This window comes from Oncorhynchus mykiss, chromosome 19, assembly GCF_057628025.1.
Source record: "Oncorhynchus mykiss isolate SJ-2025 chromosome 19, ASM5762802v1, whole genome shotgun sequence".
Taxonomy (NCBI): domain Eukaryota; kingdom Metazoa; phylum Chordata; class Actinopteri; order Salmoniformes; family Salmonidae; genus Oncorhynchus; species Oncorhynchus mykiss.
The window spans coordinates 67398822-67420009 of NC_143040.1; the positions used below are offsets into that span (position 1 = coordinate 67398822).

Sequence of the window (21188 nt, forward strand, 5' to 3'; positions counted from 1 at the left end):
TACAACACATAATGAGGGAAATGAGAACCAGGTGTGTGGAAAAACAAGACAAAACAAATGGAAAATGAAAAATGGATCGGCGATGGCTCGAAGACCGGCGACGTCGACCGCCGAGCACCGCCCGAACAAGGAGAGGCATCGGCTTTGGCAGAAGTCGTGACAGTCATAAAAAATGGGACATTAAAATCCACAGCCAATCATTTCTTTACTTGGCAGCAAAGAAAGTCTAAATTATTAAATTAATTAGTATTATTAATTATTTCATACCTGTACAGCTGTTCAGAACAACAATTAAATGTAGCTGAAGTTATGAAGGATTCAATTGTAACACATAATATGGTGTTATTGTAGTGAGAGAAACTGTGCGTGACAGATATCTAAGGAGGCAACAATCACATAATTTTTTTTTCAGTCTGTCCTGTAGGGTAACGTCTTCAGTCTCTCCTGTAGGGTAACGTCTTCAGTCCGTGCTGTAGGGTAACGTCTTCAGTCCGTGCTGTAGGGTTACGTCTTCAGTCCGTCCTGTAGGGTAACGTCTTCAGTCCGTCCCGTAGGGTAACGTCTTCAGTCCGTCCCGTAGGGTAACGTCTTCAGTCCGTCCCATAGGGTAGCGTCTTCAGTCCGTCCCGTAGGGTAACGTCTTCAGTCCGTCCCGTAGGGTAACGTCTTCAGTCCGTCCCGTGGGGTAACGTCTTCAGTCCGTCCCGTGGGGTAACGTCTTCAGTCCGTCCCGTGGGGTAACGTCTTCAGTCCGTCCCGTGGGGTAACGTCTTCAGTCCGTCCCGTGGGGTAACGTCTTCAGTCCGTCCGGTGGGGTAACGTCTTCAGTCCGTCCGGTGGGGTAACGTCTTCAGTCCGTCCGGTGGGGTAACGTCTTCAGTCCGTCCCGTGGGGTAACGTCTTCAGTCCGTCCCGTGGGGTAACGTCTTCAGTCCGTCCCGTGGGGTAACGTCTTCAGTCCGTCCCGTGGGGTATCGTCTTCGGCGTGTCCCGTGGGGTAACGTCTTCGGCGTGTCCCGTGGGGTAACGTCTCCGGCGTGTCCCGTGGGGTAACGTCTCCGGCGTGTCCCGTGGGGTAACGTCTCCGGCGTGTCCCATGGGGTATCGTCTCCGGCGTGTCCCGTGGGGTCACGTCTCCGGTGTGTCCCGTGGGGCAACGTCTTCGGCGTGTCCCGTGGGGTATCGACTTCGGCCTGTCCCGTAGGGTTACATCTTCAGCCGCCAGCTCTAGGCTGTGTGTTGTTCCCTCTTCCCTGGAAGAGGCACCGGGGCTGTGTGTGTGTTACATGCGTGCCTGTGTGTCTGCTTGCCTGCCTGCGGGTGTGCGTGCCTGTGTTTAGGAGATGCCTGTTAGTGATGACTCATACAACATCTCTCTATATGTGCATGTCATGTATCCTCCATTTCACAAATCCGTCCTCCTCCTCTTCCTCCTCTTCCTGCAGAGATTGTGATTACAGGGAAGGGAACTAGGGCAGGGAAGAGAGAAGGGTAGCTAGGAAGATAATCCCTGGCACAGGACTCATTACTGGCTGTAGGTCTGGGCACCCGTGTATGCTACTGGATAATGTGGACTTATATCTGTGACAGCTGAGCAGTCTCTTGCAGCAGAGGTAGCAGAGTTTGTGGGGGATTGAGAGGAGAGATGACAGAGGAGAGAGAGAGAGATACACATGAGAGAGGGAGATACGAGAGAGAGATACGAGAGAGAAAGAAAAACAGAGCAGAGTGAAAGAGAGAGAGATACGAGAGAGATTTCCCTAGGTTTTAAGCCTCCAGATGAGCATTACTCTGTTATATTGGTAATGAAAATAGCTCTCTCTCTCCCTCTTTTCTATCTCTCTTTCCTTCTCTTTCCATCTCTCTCTCTTTTCTATCTCTTTCCTTCTCTTTCCATCTCTCTCTCTCTCTCCCGCTTCTGCCCCACGTCACACTCTACCCAAAGTGAAGCCATTAAGACCTGGGGGCCATCTGTTAAGGCAGCCCCTTGTATTTAGCCCTAGCGTAAGTGCATGCATGTTTTTAATAAATTCCTCTGTCGTAACTGTGTAATCTTTATTACCACTCTGTTCTACATGTCAGGGTCACCGGAGACCAGCTAGTACATGTATTTCAGCAAAGTGCTTTGCCTTGCTTGTATGCTTAGGCTAGCGATGAACGGCTGCAACAATAGCACTCAGTTTTAATTGTGTTTTAATATGCATAGAAGCCATTGTGATGGCTGTTCTTGAAGACATAATAAGACAAAAGACCTGGGCTAACTTTGGATACTTGGAAGAGGATCTCGGGTTGACTCCACTGCAACTTCTCAGAAAGCCCCAGAAGGATTTACATCTCACTTTAAAAGCCTACCCCAGTGAAACTATTGATGTGCAATACTGTTCAGCTCTGATTTGGAGACTTCAATTTAGTTCAATGGCACTGTACAATGTCCATCTGAAATATTTCAGGCTTTAGTTCACCAGAAATATCGGAACGGTATCTAATGATAATAGCCGCAAGACTGATTTCTATGACTTCACACTGCATCTATGCCACCATAAAGATAACCATTGGTCAGTTTCTATGGATGACCAGGTGTATTAGGAATCATTCACTGATATGTACATGACGAAAACGGGGACCGGCAAACAATGTAGAGACCACAGCCCCGTCACCCAGGTAATTGAAAGCTCTCAGGTAATGTACTTGAACCCGGTTAACTCCCGTCTCACCATAACAGTATGGGTGCTGCAACAGCAGCCAGTCTGTCTCCAGACCTTTTCCCTCCAAGGGTTAATCTACTTCATTGGCCAGGCATGTTTCAGCAAAGTGCTGGATCAACAGCCGGTCTCCCGAGCCGTTGAGTCGGATCACAGAGGGCCTGGTTGGCTTTTGTCGGAGGATCTCAACTTAAATCAGACGGTGCGCTGGCCAAAGGGGGTTACACTCCGCTGACTGGAAAGATCAATGCCCATACTTGTCACCTTTTCAATCCACTTTGAGTTTCTCGGACAGGAACAGTAACAGGGAAAGGAAGATGACGTCATTTGCTCTGGAGCACTGTTCTTAGGAACAGCACAGTCATTCAGTGTCTGGTTCTTAAATCACAGACGTGCCACAGACTGGACAGAAACAGGCTGTTAGCACTGTGATTGTGCTTTGCAGACCCGTGTTTCCAGCGCACAATGACTGTGTTAGCCTGCCGAGCCAAAGACATCGGACAACATTTGTTCGGGGAGCCCAATTCCCCATTCAACCACTGGCGAAATCCCCTCACAATGATCTCAAACTGTGTTCCTAATACACAATGAAATTGAACACAGACTAACCCTTGCTAATCAGGAAAAATGTGGGTATGTTGTGGTGGACTGTCATTACAATTTATTCACTGGAACCTGGTAAAATGATGTTTGTAGTGTAGCTAGTCCCCGAATGGCTCTGAATTCACTGTCAGCATGCAGTCAAGTGCTCTCAAATCAAATCCAGATGTCGACAGTAGATGGGGGTTGTATTCAAAACATTGCTAAGTTAGCTAGCTAACATACATTTTGAGAAAACAAGTTATATTAAGTGGCTAGCTAGCGTTAGCAATGTTTGGTGGTCAATGAGTCCGAGAGCTATCTAACCAGCTGAGCTAGCAAACAATGTAAGAAAGGTATCATTTCAGATTCGAAAAATGCTTAATCAACATATTTCTGAAATCATAGTAGCTAGTACTCCTGGTGCACTGTTAAATTGAGCTATTTAACCATGTATATTTTAAAGAAAAAGCTGTTTTTGCATAGCCCTCACTGGCTTTCATGCGATTTAAACGTGAGCTTGTCCGAGGGGTTGCTCAATGACAGTTGTTATCCATTGGGGCCGGGTTTAGCGAAGGGTCAATTGAAAGGGAACAGTTTTGAGATTATGGGGAAATTATTAGACCAAAGGTGACGACAACAGTTCATCTGACACAAGACTGAACATTACCCTGTCTATTGTCAACATGACTAGCTAAGTTATAAAATACGATATTACAGTGTTAGGCTTTTGCAATGCAATTCATGGAAACAGATCATTTTGTTGCGCATAGAAATAAGTCATGAGTGCATTAAGGTGTGTTTCTTTACAATAGACAAACAGGCTCAATCTGTTCAGAACAACCCAGGGTATCTGTCACGTTGGTATAAAGGGATCAGGATACAGGTGCAGGAATGCGTAATAGTTTTTTTTTTATTGACCCAAATTACAGTGCGCCATGTAAAGGCACGGGGACGAAGACCAAACAAAAGAGCGACGAGTACCTCGAATAAACACACCAGGACGAAACCCGTAATCATCTGCACCCTACAAGTGGCACGAAAGCCAGAACACAGCACACGACCAACGGACATTGGAACAATAATCGACAAAACAATGGAAACCAAAGGGCACATTTATACAATTACAATTAGCCGGAACGGGGACTAGGTGTGCGTAATGACACAGTTCCGGAACGATCCGTGACAGTGCCGGACGGAACAGTCACAGAGTCGTTAGACGGCCATTCCCGCTGTCTCCCTTAATTAACCTCTTGCGACGAGCAAACCCGTATCCGGGAGCGTAATCATAGCCTCAAATGCATTAGCATAACGCAGCGGACATAAACTTTTCCTATTCATGTAAATCGCAAATTAAATTAAATAAATATATTCAAACACAAGCTTAGCCTTTTGTTAATAACACTGTCATCTCAGATTTTCAAAATATGCGTTACAGCCAACGCTAGACAAGCATTTGTGTAACTTTATCATGGCATAATGCTATGCTAGGCTCTGCTGGCAGCAGGCAACATTTTCACGAAAATAAGAAAAGCAACCAAAATAAATCTTTTACCTTTGAAGATCTTCAGATGCTTTCACTCAGGAGACTCCCAGTTAGATAGCAAATGTTCCTTTTTTCCAAAAATATTATTTTTGTAGGCAAAATGGCTCCCGTTTCTTCATCATGCTTGGCTGAGAAATCGACCGGAAAATGCTGCAACTATAACGCCAAACTTTTTTCAAAATGTGCTCCATAATATCGACAGAAACACAGCAAACGTTGTTTAGGATCCATCCTCAAGGTGTTTTTAACATATATATTCAATAATATATCCGTCGAGGCAATTGGTTTCTCATAAGAAGCGATTGGAAAAATGGCTACCTCAGTATTTTACGCGAGATTTTCTGCGGGAGACACCATGCTATATATGGTCCCTTACAGCCATTCTTCAATGAAAATGCCTAAAAAGACGTCACAATGCCGTAGACACCTTGGGGAATACGTGGAAAATGTAAGCTCATTCGTAGCTCATTCACAGCCATATGAGGAGTCATTGGCATGAGGCGGTTTCAAAAAATGCGGCACTTCCTGGTTGGATTTTTATCTGGGTTTCGCCTGTAACATCAGTTCTGTGGCACTCACAGACAATATCTTTGCAGTTTTGGAAACGTCAGAGTGTCTTCTTTCTGTCAATTATATGCATAGTCGAGCATCTTTTCGGGACAAAATATCTTGTTTAAAACGGGAACGTTTTTCATCCAAAATTTAAAATAGCGCCCCCTAAATCCAAGAGGTTAATGGTTGATTATTCTGTCACGTTGGTATAAAGGGATCAGGAGACAGGCACAGAGATGCGTAATAGGGTTTGTTATTTTCTCAAATTACAGCATGCCATGTACAGGCACGGGGACGAAGACCAAACAAGTATAAAAAACACAGGGTTGAAACCCAAACAAAAGAGCGACGAGTACCTCAAATAAACACACAGGGGCGAGACACACACACAATGATACCACACCTAATGAGACCCGTAACAGACACGCACACAATGATACCACACCTAATGAGACCCGTAACAGACACGCACACAATGATACCACACCTAATGAGACCCGTAACAGACACGCACACAATGATACCACACCTAATGAGACCCGTAACAGACACGCACACAATGATACCACACCTAATGAGACCCGTAACAGACACGCACACAATGATACCACACCTAATGAGACCCGTAACAGACACGCACACAATGATACCACACCTAATGAGACCTGTAACAGACACACACACAATGATACCACACTGGATGAGACCCGTAATCATCTGTGCGCGATACAAGCAGTATGAAAGCCAAAGCAACAAAGCATAGGTACTCACACGACAAACGGACATTGGAACAGTAATCGACGACAAAATGGAGAACAGAGGGCACATTTATACGATACACAATCAGTGGTAATGGGGACCAGGTGTGCGTAATGACATAACTCCCGGAAGGATCCGTGACAGTAGGACACTATGTCATCTTGTAACTGTATATCAAACATAGCGATTGTAAAAGCTGACACATAAATATGAGTTTTATGATATGGAAATGTGAAGTGCAAATTTGGACGGGTGTTTGGCTTGCTTGTATGACATCAAAGTGGTATTTATTATAATCCTCAATGTCTCATCTTTCAAAATACATAGTCCTCTTAATGTACAACATTTGCCTCACTCGGGAAAACAAAAAAGTTACCCAATTAGCGGGAGATATGGGGGCGAGGTTCTCAAATTCAGGTTAAAAAGTTGGTTTGGAGTGTATGTTAAGATAAAGTTGTCAGCCATATTGTGAGAATTATATAATGATGGGCCTATCCTTAATAAAAGCACAGGCTGTATAGAGGCACAGTTCTACAGTAATTTTCCCCCAAAATTCATAATGAAGTGTCTCGAAATTCTGATGCCCCTGATGATTATTAATGGCGCTATTTAAAATGTAATAAAGAGATAATTGCAGTGGTACTCTGACATTTCACAATCCTCTCTGCATATTCCTCCCCTTCACACGATTAAATGTACAAAAAAGAAAAACCCTCAAACAGCGAAGATCCATCTGCCTCTGAAAAGCCCCAATTATTGTTAGTTTAGGCATTTCATCTACAGCCCACTATTTATTTATTTCCCCTGGTTATAATATATTTAATGGAAGCATATTGATGTAAGCTGCTCTGCCATTACATCATAGTCTCTTAAAAAACGAGGGCTTGAAATGGCCACCAGTTGGGAGGCAAGAGGAGGAGGAGAGAAAACAGCATGTAAAGAATGAGTTCTATAAGATTAACGACACGTTTCTAGTCAAGCCCCCTGACTATGAGGGGATAAATCCTAGTCAAGCCCCCTGACTATGAGGGGATGAATCCTAGTCAAGCCCCATGACTATGAGGCTATAAATCCTAGTCAAGCCCCCTGACTATGAGGGGATGAATCCTAGTCAAGCCCCCTGACTATGAGGGGATAAATCTAGTCAAGCCCCCTGACTATGAGGTGATAAATCCTAGTCAAGCCCCCTGACTATGAGGGGATAAATCCTAGTCAAGCCCCCTGACTATGAGGGGATAAATCCTAGTCACGCCCCCTGACTATGAGGGGATAAATCCTAGTCAAGGCCCCTGACTGTGAGGTGATAAATCCTAGTCAAGCCCCCTGACTTTGAGGGGATAAATCCTAGGCAAGCCTCCTGACTATGAGGGGATAAATCCTAGGCAAGCCTCCTGACTATGAGGTGATAAATCCTAGTCAAGCTCCCTGACTATGAGGTGATAAACCCTAGTCAAGCCCTCTTATTATGAGGTGATAAGTCCTAGTCAAGGCCCCTGTCTATGAGGTGATGAATCCTAGTCAAGCCCCCTGACTGTGAGGTGATAAATCCTAGTCAAGCCCCCTGACTTTGAGGGGATAAATCCTAGGCAAGCCTCCTGACTATGAGGGGATAAATCCTAGTCAAGCCCCCTGACTATGAGGTGATAAACCCTAGTCAAGCCCTCTTATTATGAGGTGATAAGTCCTAGTCAAGGCCCCTGTCTATGAGGTGATGAATCCTAGTCAAGCCCCCTGACTGTGAGGTGATAAATCCTAGTCAAGCCCCCTTATTATGAGGGGATAAATCCTAGGCAAGCCTCCTGACTATGAGGTGATAAATCCTAGTCAAGCCCTGTGTCTATGAGGTGATGAATCCTAGTCAAGCCCCCTGACTATGAGGTGATGAATCCTAGTCAAGCCCCCTGTCTATGAGGTGATGAATCCTGGTCAAGCCCCCTGTCTATGAGGTGATGAATCCAAGTCAAGCCCCCTGTCTATGAGGTGATGAATCCTAGTCAAGCCCCCTGATTATGAGGGGATAAATCCTAGTCAAGCCCCTGACTATGAGGGGGTGAATCCTAGTCAAGCCCCCTGTCTATGGGGTGATGAATCCTAGTCAAGCCTCCTGACTATGAGGGGATGAATCCTAGTCAAGCCCCCTCCTAGTCAAGCCCCCTCCTTCCCTTGATGAAAAAAAGTATAAAATAATAGCCAATCAGCGTTGAGCTAAACTGAGTGAGCTCAACTGTGAATGGTCCTGGCGCACCAAAGAAAATCGTCAAGGGAAGCTGCATTTGGATTTGGCATCACTCCTATCAAATCGCATCGGAGCATACGTCATTGACAGAAACAACTTGAATTGTTGCATCTCATTGTGTTGTTGTCATCCGGTGGCTGGCTAGCTAGTTAAAATTGTCCCTTTCATAAAAGAGTCACAGATGGAGATAGGGATTTGGACTTGTGATTTTACTTAAATGTCCGTACTAGCCAATGATTATAATGGCGATTCTGATTCAACCATTAATTCATACATTTTGCCCCTGGCCTGAGAGGATGGAAGTTCAACATGTAGCTAGATGTAGTAGGCTAATGTTAACTAACTGGCTCATTGTTGACAATTGATGGCTAGGAGCAAGCATAAAAGCGTGTACGTACTGTGTGACAGAGTTATAGATCGTTTCATCAATATGAAGGAGGAGGATGGCATTGGCGTTTCTCTACAAGTAGGGCGAGTCAACATTTTAATTTTCTACTTGCACGAATGCGCGCGCGCGCACACCCACACATGAATAAGAACCATGGACAGCCACATCGTATTTAGCTTACATTGAGTGGACTAAATCATTTTTGGTATCTTTTAGTTGTCACTGTATTAGACTAAGCATAGGTGATTTGATGTGGTCCGAAAATGTCGGAAACATTAACTTACTTGACTGTGCTGTAGGTCATGTTTGTTACATGCAATATGCTTTGGGATGAAACAACGGTGTGGTTGAATGTATTCTGCCACAGTGTCTTCTTATTGTCTCGGCCTTTAGGCCTATATATCACGGTGGCAAGGCATATGAACTAACAGTTTATAGAGCAAAACAACACAATTATCACAACACATAGGTTGTAATACAGCTTATTTTTCCTGGCTTCCCCTTTGATTTGACCCACGCACAGCTACTGAGCTACGGATAGTTTTGTCACAGAATAGCAAATGTGCCTACTCTGGTGTTGGCACGTGCTCGCTAGCCAACAACCCATAAAGTGTGGGTAGGCTGGTCAACATGACGAAAAGGAGCGAAAAAGGAACATTTGTATTTGTCAGCAGTCATGCATCGATCATCATGTCGACAGAATAATAATACCCTCAATATTTATTGGAACGGAACATCAAGCTCATCAACGTTCATCATAATTTTTTTTCATTTGTAGCCTAATAAACTGCATGGTTTCCCCGAGTTGTTGTGGGAGGACTGCACACCGTATAATCGAATGACTCCAAGTTTACATCGGTATGATGGTTATTATATCAATATATGTACATAAAAGGTGTTTCCACCGCCATTTCTCGTATAATTAATTTTACCGACACAAAAAAGATCCCACCGTGTTGAACAAACAAATGATCTATAGGCATTTATACAACTTGTACCCCGAAACCTCCTGTTTCCATCACAGCCGTCGTGATAATTATTTTATACCATATGACTGTGAATGGAAACACGGTTTATAAAGTGATATAAATGTGGTCCCTGTGATCAGCGCTAGGGAACTGGACGGTAAATCTACCGAGGATGGCTATTCCTTCTATGACCAAGGCTCTGTCTGTGTTTAATCCTGGGCCGTTCGTTAAGTATGGCATTAAAGCTGGCTTCCAGCCTAATTAGCGAAGCGTTCATTTATCCCCTCCAGTTTTCATTTATAAAAAAAAAGAGAGAATACATTTTGGAGCTACAAAAAAAAAAAAAAGCTACGACACTTGAAATTGTGAAAGTGCTATTATCACCCAGTCATGCAACGTTAGTATACGGGGAAATCTCCAGTTGGAACGAGCATGAAATGTAGCACCGATGGAGCCATTCACACTGCAGTTTTGCTGCGATTTTCCACGTTAAAAGAGATTGTCATCATTAATATTTATTTTGGGGAGAGAAAAAAATAAACAGTCACAAGTAACATTGCGTAGAAATAGAGATAAAGACAGTCCCATTATAATGTCAACAGTGCTTTTTGGGTTCACAGAAGGGTTTTGTAGTGTCTTCCAGAAACATCCCAGGAACATTTTAAGCACTTGCATAACACCTTACAGGAATTTGCTCTTTTAGGCCTACGTGTGTAGTTAAAAGGAGACTACCCTGGTAACAACATTGTTTTAGCATAATAATGTTCAGTGGAACAATGGAACATGGTCTGTGAGTTTTAACGATACAATACAATGTACTTTATTGTCCATTTACATGGAAATTCATTTCGTGACATCAGCATACAAATACACAAACACAACACAGTATATCACATGCAGTACGGAAAAATGGAAAGTACACAAGTCACACATTTACATTTTCACATATTCAAATTCTCTGCTGTCTACTGTCCGACAGTGTATTGAGCCCGCGTCTGTCCTGTGGCCTATTGTTCAGCATCCTATATCTGTCCCATGGCCCACTGTTTAGCATTCTATATCTGTCCCATGGCCCACTGTTCATCATCCTATATCTGTCCTATGGCCCACTGTTCAACATCCTATATCTGTCCTATGGCCCACTGTTCAGCATCCTACATCTGTCCCATGGCCCACTGTTCAGCATCCTATATCTGTGTCCATGGCCCACTGTTCAGCATCCTATATCTGTCCCATGGCCCACTGTTTAGCATTCTATATCTGTCCCATGGCCCACTGTTCATCATCCTATATCTGTCCTATGGCCCACTGTTCAACATCCTATATCTGTCCAATGGCCCACTGTTCAGCATCCTATATCTGTGTCCATGGCCCACTGTTCAGCATCCTATATCTGTCCCATGGCCTACTGTTCAGCATCCTATATCTGTCCTATGGCCCACTGTTCAGCATCCTACATCTGTCCCATGGCCCACTGTTCAGCATCCTATATCTGTGTCCATGGCCCACTGTTCGGCATCCTATATCTGTCCCATGGCCCACTCTTCAGCATCCTATATCTGTCCTATGGCCCACTGTTCAGCATCCTACATCTGTCCCATGGCCCACTGTTCAGCATCCTATATCTGTCCTATGGCCCACTGTTCAGCATCCTACATCTGTCCCATGGCCCACTGTTCAGCATCCTATATCTGTCCCATGGCCCACTGTTCAGCATCCTATATCTGTGTCCATGGCCCACTGTTCAGCATCCTATATCTGTGTCCATGGCCCACTGTTCGGCATCCTATATCTGTCCCATGGCCCACTGTTCAGCATCCTTTATCTGTCCTATGGCCCACTGTTCAGCATCCTACATCTGTCCCATGGCCCACTGTTCAGCATCCTGTATCTGTCCTATGGCCCACTGTTCAGCATCCTACATCTGTCCCATGGCCCACTGTTCAGCATCCTATATCTGTCCTATGGCCCACTGTTCAGCATCCTATATCTGTCCCTTGGCCCACTGTTCAGCATTCTACATCTGTCCCATGGCCCACTGTTCAGCATCCTATATCTGTCCTATGGCCCACTGTTCAGCATCCTACATCTGTCCCATGGCCCACTGTTCAGCATCCTACATTTGTCCCATGGCCCACTGTTCAGCATCCTACATCTGTCCTATGGCCCACTGTTCAGCATCCTATATCTGTCCTATGGCCCACTGTTCAGCATCCTACATCTGTCCCATGGCCCACTGTTCAGCATCGTACATCTGTCCCATGGCCCACTGTTCAGCATCCTACATCTGTCCTATGGCCCATTGTTCAGCATCCTATATCTGTCCCATGGCCCACTGTTCAGCATCCTACATCTGTCCCATGGCCCACTGTTCAGCATCCTACATCTGGCCCATGGCCCACTGTTCAGCATCCTACATCTGTCCCATGGCCCACAATTCAGCATCCTACAGCTGTCCTATGGCCCACTGTTCAGCATCCTACAGCTGTACCACTGTTCAGCAGCCTGATGGCCATCGGAATGGAACTTGCCCTGCTCCTATTCTTGCTGAACAGTGGGACCTTGTTTCTCTTTCCAGAGCGCAGCAGTTCAAAACATTGGTTAAGATTGTGTGTGGGATCCTCTATTGAATCTCTTGGCCTTGTCCCTTTGCCCGTTTATGGACTGTCAGTCCTTGCATCCGTAGCTAAGCCCCGTTCCTCAGCTTACCAAAACAGGGTCATGATCAGGCTGTTGAAATAACAGATTATGCCTTTAAGGTTTTCTTTTTCTTTTTTCTTTTTTTAGCTTTTGTTTAGGCCTTTTTGTTCTACTTCGTATGTTTTAATCCCTGCAGCAAATAATAACAAGTACTAACCTTACACCAATAATAAATAAACTCTTCGGTTGTCCCCATAGGATAAATATTGTTTGGTTCCAAGGTAGAACCCTTTTGGGTTTCATGTAGAACCCTCTGTGGAAACGCTTCTACATGGAACCCAAAGGGTTCTACTTAGTACCACAAATGATTCTACAAAGGGTTCTCCTGTGAGGACAGTCTTTTAGGTTCTAGGTAGTACCATTTCATTCTAAAAGTGTAACGTGGGTGACTTTCAGGAGGAAAATACTAAGCTTTGTTGTTCTAAAGTTCACTTCCTTGTTTGGATTTAAATGTCATGTTATGTTATTCTCTGGAGCCAGTTGCATTTTGCATTGTTGAGGATGTTTGAATTGTATAGGCTTGTCAGAGGACAGTATTTAGCTACTTTTACAATCAAAAGGGATTGCTGCTCCAAAATTCCACGCGTATTGTATGTGATTAGAACATTTTCGAAGTTAGTTCATTTAGTTGTAGTAATATTAACTTTCAGACGGTGGCCTAAGAGAGGCTTGCCTGAAGCCTTGTTGTGGATAGTGGTGGTTAGGTGCTAGCTGGGCTGTAAGCATGCTAACAGGGATCCTACCACTTCCACGTCTTTGCACTCTAATATGCTGTTGCTAAGCTGGAAACAAACGACTTGGGTCACTAACCTTTAGGCTCTACAGACTACTTTCTAGGTATCCATAAGATTAAGTATATTTGCAATTCCGGAGAAATGTTTCTTTTAAGTGTTTCTGGAGCATTATCTCGTATGGTGCCACTCGGAAATTCTGTGAATCACGCTCGTAAGCGGAAGACGGTCCCTATGGATTCACCCAGCCATTCTGTGTATTCAAGCAGTAAGCTCAGTCGAGTTAATAGAGGACAGTTCCTCTGAGAGTTCTCAAAATTAGACATGAAACAGGAAAAATATCTCAGAGGCCCTCAAAATATCTCCCGCTAAAGAGCCTTGCGTAAAACAACAATACAACAACTAAGTTGAATGCCAGTCAGTCAAAGGTTGTTAAGCTGCAGACAAGAAGCTCTGGTACCCTAGACTTGTGACTTCTGAGTTCCTATGTTAGCCTTCTCATGTTAGCCTTTTCATGTTAGCCTTCTCATGTTAGCCTTTTCATGTTAGCCTTCTCATGTTAGCCTTCTCATGTTAGCCTTTTCATGTTAGCCTTCTCATGTTAGCCTTTTCATGTTAGCCTTCTCATGTTAGCCTTCTCATGTTAGCCTTTTCATGTTAGCCTTTTCATGTTAGCCTTTTCATGTTAGCCTTTTCATGTTAGCCTTCTCATGTTAGCCTTCTCATGTTAGCCTTCTCATGTTAGCCTGTAGCCTGTTTTGCCCATATACTGGACTCTGACTCCCGCGGCGTAACCAGGTTTGCTAGGTGTGCACCAAAGAGCGACAGGAACATTTTAGAGCTGTGTTTAGATTACTTTCCAGTGAAGTCGTAGCGGATAATTGATAAAGCCACGCATCTCATTACTGGTGCGTTAGGAATCATTACTGCAGTAGATAATGTAAAGGCTGGATAAATAAGGGAACTTTAAAGTCCCGTGAGTGGAGAACTTCTGGATGCAGAGGAATGGATTTTGTTTGGGTTGACGTACGGAGCAAGGCTTGGGATGCTGCCTGTGTGTGGAGGACAGTTTTGCTGAATTCCAAATTGCCTGCTAGTCCTCTATACACCCCTACTCCCGAGGAGCTCCTGTAGATCTGAGAGGAGTTGATAGGTGTAAACAATATGGGGAAGCAATTACCATATTGCTTGCACCTACCAAAATCAGATATCCATAGGGGCTAGGGGTTATTTTAGGACAGGTCCATTGCTACTCTGTGCCTGACTGATATAGTACAAGGGATAGTGATTGATTTGGGATCCAGCCTTTGTCTCCCTCCCTGCCTGTCTGACTATGGCCTTCTGTCTTCCTCTCCATAGATCCGCCGGCGGTGGAGCCACTGTTCACAGAGATCCGCCAGGGTTTGGGTCGCGCCTTCACCCTCAACTGCCGCATGCTGCGAGCCCACCCTTCCAAGGTGCTCAAGTACGAGTGGAAGCTGGGCACCCGGCTGCTGACCATTGGCCAGTTGGATCAGCGCGACGAGACTGACTACCATGTCAGAGCCCTCAACAGGGAGGGCTACGGGGAGTACACCTGTGAAGTGACCAATGAGGCCGGGGCGGGTGCCTGCAGATTCTTAGTCACAGGTGTGTATGACAGACGTCGTTGGCCATTCCAGTTTCTATATTTGCTTTGCACTGAGTAGATTGTTTGATACTAAGTGGTCTGCTAGTGTTGATATTGAGACCAATACTGATCCATTTCTAATCATATTCTCCTCTATTGTCTCCATACATGTCCAATGTCTTACCTCGAAAGAGAATCAGACGTTAGTACACTCTACTGTAATGTGTGTAATTCACTGCTTTAGGTTGCGGTGTATTCAGAAAATATTCATGCCCCTTGACTTTTTCCACATTTTGTTACATTACAGCCTTATTTTAAAAAAAACTACCACAATACCTCATAATGACAAAGCAAAAACATTTTTTTGATTTTTCTGCAAATGTATAAAACATTTAAAAAACAAACTGTAATAACACATTTACATAAGTATTCAGACCCTTCACTGAAGCATCTTTGGCAGTGATTACAGCCTTGAGTCTTCTTGGGTATGACGCTACAAGCTTGGCACACCTGTATTTGGGGAGTTTCTCCCATTCTTCTCTGCAAATCCTCTCAAGCTCTGTCAGGTTGAATGGGGAGCGTCGCTGTAAAGCTATTGTCAGGTCTCTCCAGTGATGTTCGATCGGGTTCAAGTCCGGGCTCTGGCTGGGCCACTCAAGGACATTCTGAGACTTGTCCTGAAGCCATTCCTACGTTGTCTTCGCTATGTGCTTAGAGTCATTGTCCTGTTGGAAGGTGAACCTTCGCCCCAGTCTGAGGTCTTGAACGCTCTGGAGCAGGTTTTCATCAAGGATCTCTCTGTACTTTGCGCCATTTATCTTTTCCTTGATCCTGACTAGTCTCACAGTCCCTGCCCCTGAAAAACATCCCCACCACCATGCTTCACCGTAGGGATGGTACCAGAAAATCTTGTTTCTCATTGTCCGAGAGTCCTTTGGGTGCCTTTTGGCAAATTCCTAGTTATGTGCCTTTTACTGAGGAGTGGCTTCTGTCTGGCTATTCTATGATAAAGGCCTGATTGGTGGAGTGCTACAGAGATGGTTGTCCTTCTGGACTGTTCTCCCATCTCCACAGAGGCACTCAGGAGCTCTCTCTCAGAGTGACCATCGAGTTCTTGGTCACCTCCCTGACCAAGGCTATTCTCCCCCGATTGCTCAGTTAAGCCGAGCAGAAATTTGTTGGTACCCTTTCCGAGATCTGTGCCTTGACACAATCCTGTCTCTGAGCTCTATGGACAATTCCTTTGACCTTATGGCTTGGTTTTTGCTCTGACATGCACTGTCAACTGTGGGACCTTATATAGACAGGTGTGTGCCTTTCCAAATAATGTCCAATCAATTGAATTTACCACAGGTGGACTCCCATCAAGTTGTTGAAACATCTCAAGGATGATCAATGGAAACAGGATGCACCTGAGCTCAATTTCGAGTCTCATAGCAAAGGGTCTGAATACTTATGTCAATAAGGTATTTCTGTTAAATTTAAATTAACATTTTTTTTTAAACTGTTTTTTGGTTTGTCATTATGGGGTATTGTGTGTAGATTGATGAGGAAACATTTATTTAATCCATTTTAGAATAAGGCTGTAATTTAGCAAAAATTTGGAAAATGTCAAGGGGTCTGAATACTTTCCAAATGCCCCTGTATGTAGCAGTCAGACCTGTAAATAGTAACAAGCAGTGGCTAACCGAGAATTGTGCATCAATGGAGAGCTGCCCCTTCACTTTCCTCACTACTCCTGGACACAACGGCTTAATCTCAAAAGGCACCCTACTCCCTACTTAATGCACTACTTTTGACCAGGGCCCATAGGGAATAGGGTGCCATTTGGGATGCACACAGCTTATTGATTCGATTCACGTTCACTTTCTGTGATTGCTGTTGGTTGCAGCGATACTCTCATTGTCAATACCCCATTGTCAATACCCGGAGACAAGTAGAATCCACTCTCTGTCTATTCTAATCAAATGTATCCCATGGAGATGGCCTTGTTAGCCCTTATAAAAAACATTTATAAAAACCTAATAAGCTGCTTATCTGCGACACGACAAACAGTTGCTTGTTTTCACTGCTAGCAGCAGACATAAGCAAGGAAGTTTGCACCGAATTTCAATGATTTATTGAAATAGATGACAGGCTGATGATGCATTCATAATAATTAATATATGTTTGAACATGCAAGATGTCATTGTAATGATTAAGAAATGGGGTGCATTAGGGTTTTGGTATTAGTGTTCTTATCTCTCAGTGTTTTAGTATTAGTGTTCTCAGTGTTTTGGTATTAGTGTTCTTAGCTCTCAGTGTTTTGGTATTAGTGTTCTTAGCTCTCAGTGTTTTGGTATTAGTATTCTCAGTGTTTTGGTATTAGTGTTCTCAGTGTTTTGGTATTAGTGTTCTCAGTGTTTTGGTGTTAGTGTTGTTAGTTCTCAGTGTTTTGGTATTAGTGTTCTTAGCTCTGTGTTTTTGTATTAGTGTTCTTAACGCTCAGTGTTTTGATATTAGTGTTCTTATCTCTCAGTGTTTTGGTATTAGTGTTCTCAGTGTTTTGGTATTAGTGTTCTTAGTTCTCAGCATTTTGATATTAGTGTTCTTAGCTCTTAGAGTTTTGGTATTAGTGTTCTCAGCTTTTTTATTTTAGTGTTTTTAGCTCTCAGCGTTTTGGTGTTAGTGTTCTCATTGTTTTGGTATTAGTGTTCTTATCTCTCATTGTTTTGGTATTAGTTTTCTTAGCGCTCAGCTTTTTAGTATTAGTGTTTTTAGCGCTCAGCGTTTTGGTATTAGTGTTCTTAGCGCTTGGTGTTTTGGTATTAGGATTCTTAGCGCTAGGTGTTTTGGTATTAGGGTTCTTAGCTCTCAATGTTTTTGTATTAGTGTTCTTTGCTCTCAGTGTTTTGGTATTAGTGTTCTCAGTGTTTTGGTATTAGTGTTCTTAGCTCTCAGTGTTTTGGTATTAGTGTTTTTAGTGTTTTGGTATTAGTGTTCTTAGCTCTCAGTGTTTTGGTATTAGTGTTCTTAGCTCTCAGTGTTTTGGTATTAGTGTTCTTAGTGTTTTGGTATTAGTGTTCTCTGCATTTTGGTATGAGTGTTCTCAGTGTTTTGATATTAGTGTTCTTAGCTCTCAATGTTTTGGTATTAGTGTTCTTAGCTCTCAGTGTTTTGGTATTAGTGTTCTTAGTTCTCAGTGTTTTTTTATTAGTGTTCTCAGTGTTTTGGTTTTAGTGTTCTTAGCTTTCAGTGTTTTGGTATTAGTGTTCTTAGCTGTCAGTGTTTTGGTATTAGTGTTCTTAGTTTTCAGCATTTTGGTATCAGTCTTCTTAGCTGTCACCGTTTTGGTATTAGTAGTCTCAGCGCTCAGTGTTTTGGTATTAGTGTTCTTAGCTTTCAGTGTTTTGGTATTAATGTTTTTAGCTATCAGTGTGTTGGTTTTAGTGTTCTTTGCGGATAGTGTTTTGGTATAAGTGTTCTTAGCTTTGTGTTTTTGTTTCAGTGTTCTTAGCTGTCAGTGTGTTGGTTTTAGTGTTCTTTGCTTTCAGTGTTTTGGTATTAGTGTTCTTAGCTCTCAGTGTGTTGGTTTTAGTGTTCTTAGCTCTCAGTGTTTTGGTATTAGTGTTCTCAGTGTTTTGGTATTAGTGTTCTCAGTGTTTTGGTATTAGTGTTCTTAGCTTTGTGTTTTTGTATTAGTGTTCTCAGTGTGTTGGTTTTAGTGTTCTTAGCTTTCAGTGTTTTGGTTTTAGTGTTCTTAGCTCTCAATGTTTTTGTATTAGTGTTTTTAGCTTTCAGCGTTTTGCTATTAGTGTATTCCTCAGAAGTGTTGACCCAGTGGTATGTAAAAACACACTGTATTCCTCAGAAGTGTTGACACAGTGGTATGTAAAAACACACTGTATTCCTCAGAAGTGTTGACACAGTGGTATGTAAAAACACACTGTATTCCTCAGAAGTGTTGACCCAGTGGTATGTAAAAACACACTGTATTCCTCAGAAGTGTTGACCCAGTGGTATGTAAAAACACACTGTATTCCTCAGAAGTGTTGACCCAGTGGTATGTAAAAACACACTGTATTCCTCAGAAGTGTTGACCCAGTGGTATGTAAAAACACACTGTATTCCTCAGAAGTGTTGACACAGTGGTATGTAAAAACACACTGTATTCCTCAGAAGTGTTGACACAGTGGTATGTAAAAACACACTGTATTCCTCAGAAGTGTTGACACAGTGGTATGTAAAAACACACTGTATTCCTCAGAAGTGTTGACACAGTGGTATGTAAAAACACACTGTATTCCTCAGAAGGGTTGACCCAGTGGTATGTAAAAACACACTGTATTCCTCAGAAGTGTTGACACAGGAAAACACTTCTCTTTCAATGAAATGTCATATTACATTCAAATTCTAGTAACTTTATTGTTCCCAGGAGACAACTTCATATGTCGACATAGAGCAGAATCAGCAGGGAGAAGTTGTCACTGTGATATTTTGCCCTTTTGCTTTCAAGCTTTTTCAACATTAGACGCTCATTGGCTGGGAGAAATGGCCACAACGTTTTAATGTTGATAAGCGTTCAGAGTCTGCAGATCAAGAAGTACAGCCATATCACTGCTCAAGTCTTTCCAGAGTTATATTTGCCCCAACTCGGATTTGCATTGTCAATGTTCTCTCCTGCACAGCAGCCACAAGGAGAGAGGATTACTGCACTCCCTATCTTGCCCTCCACCCAAAAGAAAATGTCAGCAATTTAGGGAACCCGAAAACCCAGGTCCACTTGTTATATTAGAAAGTCACCTTGTCTTCCTGTACGGCATTCCTGAAACTATTTGACTGTCCAACATTAAGGAAAGCAAGAAACCCTGTCTGTCTTCCTGATAATAAGTGTGTGGCTCAAAGACTACCTCTCTTGATCCTGACAGTTGTTTGAATCTTTCATATGGAGCGTTCATCTCCAGACAACACTCCTGTTGCTTTTATAAAGGCCTAATGTTTGATATTTCTGTGCTTTTCTTTTGAGGAGTTCAGTCACATGAAAGCAAGTTGTTGACAAACCATAAAGAGATACTTCAGGATTGTGGCAAGGAGGTCCTTTTATCTACTTCCCCAATATCACATGAACTTGTGGGTACTATTTTTATGTCTCTGTGTCCAGTATGAAGGAAGTTAGAGGTAGTTTCGCAAGCCAATTCTAACTAGCGTTAGCGCAAAGAATGGAAGTATTTTGCTATCTGCTAGCGTGTGTGTCTCGTGACAGACGTTACAATGTGCACACGTTCTGGGTGCCTTCTGATTGCATGATAGCAGAATCTGCGGCATAGCAGTAACATTGCTACGGTAGTGGCTGGTAATGAATGTCTAGCATAGCAGTAACATTGCTGTGGTAGTGGCTGGTAATGAATCTCTACCATAGCAATAACATTGCTGTGGTAGTGGCTGGTAATGAATCTCTACCATAGCAATAACATTGCTGTGGTAGTGGCTGGTAATGAATCTCTAGCATAGCAGTAACATTGCTGTGGTAGTGGCTGGTAATGAATCTCTACCATAGCAGTAACATTGCTGTGGTAGTGGCTGGTAATGAATCTCTACCATAGCAGTAACATTGCTGTGGTAGTGGCTGGTAATGAATCTCTAGCATAGCAGTAACATTGCTGTGGTAGTGGCTGGTAATGAATGCTTGACAAGATGACAGCTTCACATTTCTGAGGAGTTGGTTGTGAAATATTGATGACAGGGTTTAACTGTGAGGCTGGACTCTGCTGTAGCTGCAGCTCAGCTCTCCGCCCACGGAAAAATGTGGCTTCACGTCCCAGTTACCAAAGACCAAAGCCTTACTTAAAAACCATGGTTCTCATCCCTCATATCAGCCTTACCTAATAGGCTAAATGACTCAAATGTTTCACCATACGTTAAGTTATTTTGTAACACCCACTGGATAACCGTGTAGAGTTCAGAGTGTGTAGTACCTCTGTTTGGACAGGGACTGTGGGTGTGCGTGTGTGTGCGTGTGTGTGTGCGTGTGTGCCTGTGTGTGTGGGGACAGGTAAGATTCGACTGGAGTGTGTGTGTGTGGACAGGTAAGATTAGACTGGAGTGTGTAAGCTACCCACCACCTGGTGACCCTTCGACTGTGTGGCTAAAGGAGGGGTCAGATAGGAGAGGTCACTCTGGGTCCAGTCCCTGCTGAGTCTAATCTTGTAGCTTATAAAACTGGGCAGTTTTATCTCAAATCTCTTCATTCATAGACTCAATAATGGACACTCATACTGACAGTTGTGGCTGCTTTGCGTGATGTATTGTCGTCTCTACCTTCTTGCCCTTTGTGCTGTTGTCTGTGCCCAATAATGTTTGTACCATGTTTTGTGCTGCTACCATGTTGTGTTGCTACCATGTTGTCGTTGTCATGTTGTGTTGCTACTTTGCTGTGTTG

The 21188-nt window shown here is 43.4% G+C and overlaps 1 protein-coding gene across 1 annotated transcript in view; it reads left to right on the plus strand.

Annotated features, from left to right (window-relative positions):
• The window catches only part of LOC110498192 (MAM domain-containing glycosylphosphatidylinositol anchor protein 2), a 185227-nt gene that overhangs the window by 117670 nt on the left and 46369 nt on the right, over positions 1-21188 (plus strand). Inside the window, exon 9 of the mRNA XM_036955189.2 lies at positions 14521-14790. Within this exon, the coding sequence (XP_036811084.1) occupies positions 14521-14790 (270 nt within the window). The remainder of the gene's footprint in view (positions 1-14520; positions 14791-21188) is intronic.